Raw genomic sequence first — 6,482 nt, 5'->3', positions numbered from 1 at the left:
AGACATTGAATGCATCACCCACCATATTCCTCGCCTCATGACTGAGGAACAAAATGAGGTTCTGATGCGACCTCTATCATATGAATAGGTGGAAACGGTGGTCAAAGAGATGTCTTCCAACAAGGGGCCTAGTCCAGATGGTTAAAACTATGAATTTTTTAAGTCTTCTTGGCTGTCCCTGGGCCAAAAAATTGTTGAGCTTGCTAAGGAGTCCCGTCAAAGAATTAAACTCTCGTATGGTATAAATTCCAACTTCCTTACACTCATTCCAAAATCCAAGGAGGCTAACAGTCTGGGTAGATTCAAGCCCATTTCTCTTTGCAATGTGATATATAAGATCCTTTATTCTATTCAGGTTCGTCGATTGAAACCCATCATACATCATGTTATCAGCTAGAAGAAGTCAGGGTTTGTAGAGGGGAAACAAATTATGGATGGAATAGTTTCTACTCATGAAATTATTGATTCACTCAAGCGACACAAGAAATAGGACATGTTGTCAAAGGTTGATTTATCAAAAGCCTACAATTGCCTCAGTTGTTCCTATCTTATTTCACTCATGAGATATTTTGGATTCAGATAAGATTGGTTTAGCTAGATTTATTCAATGATCTCCACCCCTTTTTTTCTCAATTTTGGTAAATGGAGCCCCCTCATCCGCTTTCCTATCTTCGAGAGGTATCAGGAAAGGAGATCCAATCTCGCCCTTTTTATTCATCATAGCAGTTGAGGGCCTGAGTTGAATGATTAAGGTGGTGAAATATAACAATGATCTAAAAGGTATCCACCTCCCAGGAACAGACATCTTTATGACCCATAATCAATTCATGGATGATAACCTATTGTGTGGTGAGGCCACAGTTCGAGAGGATTTATTGTTTGATGGGATCCTTCCATAATTCTAAGCAGCCTCAGGTATGCTCCTTAATAAGGAAAATTCTAATATATATTTCTTTAATACTTCTCATCCGATCTAGTTATTTCTGGCTCGCATCTTAGGTTTCTTTATTGGGTCTCTTCCATCAAAGTATTTTGGTGTTCCTCTGCTTTCTAATCCCCTACGCATGGTACATTGGAAATACTTGTGCTCCAAAAATATTAAAAAAAATGAATTTAACATTTAGTGTCCTAATCCTACCTAGGCAAGCCACCCTCCTTAAATCGGTCTACCAAGCAATTCCATTATACCAACTCTTTGTCTTCCATGCCCCTAAGAGTGTATATCGAGAGCTAGTCTCCATCTTGAGAAATTTTTTATGGCATGGTGCCACCCTTGAGAAGAAATGGCCCCTTGTTGCTTGGAAAAAACTATACCTCCCCGAAGATCGAGGGGGTCTTGGTTTGCAAGATCCTGAGGAACTGAAGGTAGCTTTATGAGAAAAGGTATGGTGGCGATGGCTACAAGGTGGATCCGAGCAATGGAAACATATATGGACCTAGAAATATGACCAAGGAAAAACATAATGCATGCTCTTGCAAGACCGATCCTTCCCTTCAGGATCGTCCATATGGAACCTAGCCAATAAGAAGAATTACCTCATTTGGGACCACTTCTTTTGGAAAGTTAAGGATGGTAAATTTTCTTTATTTTGGTAGGATTTGTGGTAACATGTCCACTATCTTGAACAAGAGGCCTCCCTCTAGGATCTAAAAATCCTTCTTCAACAACAAGGTGAGGGGTGAGTAACTAATTACTGGACTGAGCACTGAAATAAAAAGAGCTAGATACAATGGAAAACCGACTATGATTGGCAGGTCGAGGAACCTGAAGACGTCTGGCAGAACTTCATGCAACAGTTGCACTAGAGGCACATTTCTTTCTCCTTCGAGCATGACAAATTATGATGGGGGTATTCAATGACTAGGTCCTTCTCTCTCAAAGAAGCTTATCTCCTCAAAGTAAAAGACCGCAACCTGCCTCGACGGAAAATATGGGGGGATAAGATATGGCCAAAAATTGCGCACTTCTTATGGCTTTTTGGCCATCAAAGGATCCTCACCTGGGATTTCTTGTTTAAAAAAGGCTTTATAGGTCCCTCTTAGAGTCGCCTATGTAAAGAAAAGAGGAAACAATTCAACACCTTCTAAACTCGTGCCCCATTGCTAGAGAAGTATGGGACATGGCTGCTTCCCTTTTTGGAACTTTTAATTGACAACGGGAGGATATTATGGAGGTAATTGAATGTTGGAGAAACAACCCTTTAAAAAATGCAATTGTTAACAGAGCATGGTGTTTGATTTTAGGATTCATCCTCTAGAACATCTAGAAAGAAAGGAATTGGGCCATATTTCATGATCAAAATCGATCTAGTGCATCCATATGGAGTACTATTAAAGAAAATACTAGGGAGACAATTCTATCGGAGAAATAGGATCCTCTTGATTGGAAAAATGCTCCTCATGAGACAATGATTCTCTTATCACTTAATCTATCTTAGGAAATGTCTTACTCCTCAACTTCATCAAACAGAGACCCTCCAATATATTCTCCATCTGTATTCTTAAGGCCTCCTGTTGGTTGTATCGAAACCAATTTCAACAGAGCATCCAAGGGAAACCTAGGACCTATAGGATTTGAAGGTGTCTTGCGCAATTCTAAGGGCTCCCCCACTAGGATTTACACTAGTTATAGTGGATACAGTATAAATAATGTAGTGTGTTGTTTCAGTTTGGAAGCTTGGGCGATGAATTTTGCTAGGGACGAGTATAGAGGTGTGTGACTCTGGCTCCATGGCGGCTCATTGGGGTTTCACCCTTGGCTGAGAGGCAAAGTGTAGAGCAGAGGCACTCTAGTGTGGGATGGATTTTGCCATCTAGTTTTCCCCTAGGATCCAAGAAGTCGAACAAATGGGGACTTGAGGTGCCTCCATGCCTGAGCCCGTGACAGACTCTCGCCACGAAAAACGAATTTCCTGGAATTCCCGTCTTCTGCGTGTGGTAAGCTCAGTGTGTGTTCAATTTCCTCAATATGTCACTACAGTTTGAGGCTTTCCTCTCTGATTATGTGTGGTCATTTTTCCATTGGCTCTTCGTCAATATTTATATCTAGTTTTTACTCATGTGGGGTTGTCACCCCAGTCTCCAGTTAGGCATGGTGTTGGTTTGTGAACCCCTTCTGGGTTTGCGTCACTCAATTTGCTCCTCAGGGCAATTGGAGTTGTACAGTCTCGCTTGGTGGTTTAAAAGGGTGATGGGCAGGGTTAGTTCAACTTTGTTCTCTAGTCTGAGTGGTCTCTTGACCTCCCTATTTCCTACCTCATGGGGTTGGAGCATCGGTGCACACTCACTGGGTACAACAATATCTTGGTCCAGGTTATTTCATTGTTTCTAGTAGGTGTTACGAAAGTTCATCCTTGGTTGCTCTTCTTAGTTGACTGTCCGACTCTCCAAATTTAACTATGCCCCACCAATGGTGTCGTCCTCACCATGACGGGGGCCAGCATGCTGAAGCAGGGTGTCCCAAGCCAAGCCATAGTTCGTCCTCTACCAATTCGGTCAGCCACGAAATTGAGGATGTCGAAGCTATTTCTCTAGCCCACTCTTCAAGTCATGTAGTGGCACCCGCTACCATGGAATCCGTTGTTGATTAGCTCTGGAACATACAAATCAATATGGACATTCTCAACGACCATAGGTATGAAGACCACAACGAAATCATGGCCTCTTTTAATGATATACTGTATGGCCAGAATGAAATTATGGAACAGTTGGACAATCTTCGTCGCATCCACCATTGCACCAATAACCACCTTCGCAGCGTGGAAGCATGGGTGGAACACATTCATTTCCATGTGCATAAACGTATTGGTTATTTTGCAGCTTCCTGTACTACCCCTCCATCCCCCTCCTTCATATGCTATTGTTAGTTCAAGTATCTTTTTTATCTACTTCTTGTATGATAAGGATATGCCTTCCTAAAATAATGGTTGTAATGTGAGAATTGTTAATACTAATTTTGACTAATTTTATAAGCTATGCCCTTCTTAAAATTTAATGATAGCATTTTTAACCAAAAAAAAGAAAAGAAAAAATAAATAATGATAAACTCGTTGCTTTTTTCTTTTTGTATATTAATACAAAAACTATATTATTCTCATCCAACAAAAGCATCAAACCAATTATTAAATTAATAAATATTGCTTAATATTTTCCTCACTTAAATTAGGATTATTGATATTTTATAGATTCCTTGCAACCGTCCGATCAATCATGTTAAGCACAATTTATTAGTTCACACATTTCTCATCGAATCATAAATATTTTCTCCATCCTTCTCACTTTCATGCGAGATATTAAGCCAGTCAATAAATCCTGTGCGGAATAAAATAATTACAATATGCATATAAAACTTCAAAGTTCTTTTACATTGAGAACTAAAAGTAAACACAGAGGCCAAATTTCTTCATCAATGTCTCTACCAGAGCCATTGTTTCTTCTAATAAGGCAAATTCTGACGTAATCGCACTACCTAAACTCTACATACTATAAACTAGGAAATAACAAAGGACGGCTCGTCCAAGTCCAAGAAGCTATCTAAATATGAGAAAGTGAAATCCTTGGTATGTGAGAATTCCTGGTCAAATAAATTACGAGAAGAAGAATAATTTTCTGTTGATATTATGCCTCGACTGACGGAAGGAGAGGTGGAATTGTGAGGATCATCTGTTGCATTGCTAGTGCGTATAATGCTGCTTTGTTGAAGACCGTCAACAGCTTTCCATCGATCGGACTGAGAATCTCCCATGCAATCCTCCAACAATAATTGGCACCATGATTTGGAGGTATCTATTTCAACAACATGACCATCTTCTACTTTTAGGCCTTCTTCTGGATTAATACCGTCATGGGTATCCGGAACCTTATCATAATCATAACTATCAACATTGCATACATCTGTTGTTACCCTTCCACTGTATCTTACTGCTGTTGTATTTATTGGTGTGTTTTGGAAAGTGCAAATATCTTTGTTTATGACTCCTCCCTCATCACAATTAGAGTAAGAATCCATGTCCCTTTCCTTGAAATGATTATGAAATTTGGGCTCCATATCATGCAGTCGGACCTTCTTGCTCATCTGGGTGTTCCAATAATTCTTTATTTCATTACCTGTTCTACCAGGAAGTCGCCCAGCTATCAATTCCCATCTGTACAATGCACATTACCATGAAATATATATATCAACTTCCAAATTTGAAGAGAAAACTTTGAAATCATTGTACCAGTTCTCGATTGAATGTTTATATATTCGATGAAAATAAATGGTTTACTAATAGGCAGTAAATACCTGTGTCCACCATTGGATTTAAGCCAGTAAAAAACAGCTCCGCACATTTACTACCCATTATCAAACCAGTTATTTATTTACTACCCATTAGCAAGCCAGTTATTTATTACCTTATCCATCTAATAAACCTTGAATCGTCATATTCTGAGATTTTGAATCGCATACCGATTACCAAGAAGACGATGTAATCTGATTAATAGATCCTCTTCTTCGGGAGATATATCTCCGCGTTTAATTTCTGGACGAAGATAGTTCAACCAACGCAGTCTACAACTTCTTCCACATCGCTTAAGACCTGTAAAACAAACATCTTCAGCTCAAACTCAGTCTATTAGTTTAGAAGCTTCTCATTCAAAAAAACATTTGGGAAAATCTAATTAATGCTTTTCACATTTTTTATAATATTCCTTGAATTAAGTTAGATCGTAGATTCTGTAAATATTTTGAACTCTCATAAATAAAATTATAGTCATAAATTATTTGTGCGCCCTAGAGGCTAGAATTTTGAAATACTGTTAAAATCGGTACTCCATACAAAAATAACCCTGCTGCATCTGATAAGCCTATGAGATTCTATTTGTTACAGATTAATCTAGAGATATGGATTATCCATAGTCATTTCACTCTCGGAAATAGGGGAAATGGATCACCTGTTTTGATGGGAAGAGATCTCCATTGACCAGCTCCATGAATTTTAATGTATTCACTCAAAATCCTGTCCTCGATAGCAGTCCAAGTCCTGCGATTGAGGTCTTTCTCATGTTTTGAACATCTCCAACAACAACTAGGAGATCTACCCATGGTCTGTGACCTGATCGATCTAACAAACACTCAACTAGCAGGTTAAATGCAATTCTATCTTTCAGCGACCACTTCTTAAACGTTCTTCTCCCCTTGCAGAGTCCTAATAAGATGATAATCGACTACAGTCCGATGTGAATTTTGTTAAAAAATTGGAACAACGTGGGCCTCGTGGTCGTATCAGAGAATCCAGACCCGAGTACTAAAGCCTGGCTATTTACCTGACCGCTGTGACAGAGCAAAGGACAACCAAATGTGTCGTCCCTGTGTCCCCACGTTAGCAAGTTGATAAATCTTCAACGTTAACGATGTGTTGGATTCATGTCCACATTCTATTTCTTTAAAAGAAAAGCTATTGAGATCTATATGGTTTGACCCTGGAGATTCGCAGAGCCTT

At 39.3% G+C, this 6,482-nt stretch overlaps 1 protein-coding gene across 1 annotated transcript; it reads right to left on the bottom strand.

The window, feature by feature from the left end:
- Positions 1-4,330: 4,330 nt before the first annotated feature.
- On the bottom strand, positions 4,331-6,255 carry LOC149256499 (uncharacterized). The gene is made up of 3 exons (XM_089457442.1): positions 5,935-6,255; positions 5,450-5,579; positions 4,331-5,144 (listed from the first exon to the last, which is right to left on the bottom strand). Exons 1-3 carry the CDS (start codon positions 6,083-6,085, stop codon positions 4,490-4,492), a joined length of 936 nt encoding a protein of 311 aa, XP_089313568.1. The 5' UTR covers positions 6,086-6,255; the 3' UTR covers positions 4,331-4,489.
- Between the last annotated feature and the right edge of the window lie 227 nt (positions 6,256-6,482).

The sequence above is a fragment of the Pinus tabuliformis genome, chromosome 7 (assembly GCF_031772625.1).
Source record: "Pinus tabuliformis cultivar Carrire ecotype Pingquan chromosome 7, CPIR1, whole genome shotgun sequence".
In the NCBI taxonomy this organism is placed as follows: Eukaryota; Viridiplantae; Streptophyta; class Pinopsida; order Pinales; family Pinaceae; genus Pinus; species Pinus tabuliformis.
The sequence above is the reverse complement of the archived record's forward strand: the minus strand, read 5'-3'. Positions and strand labels throughout refer to the sequence as shown.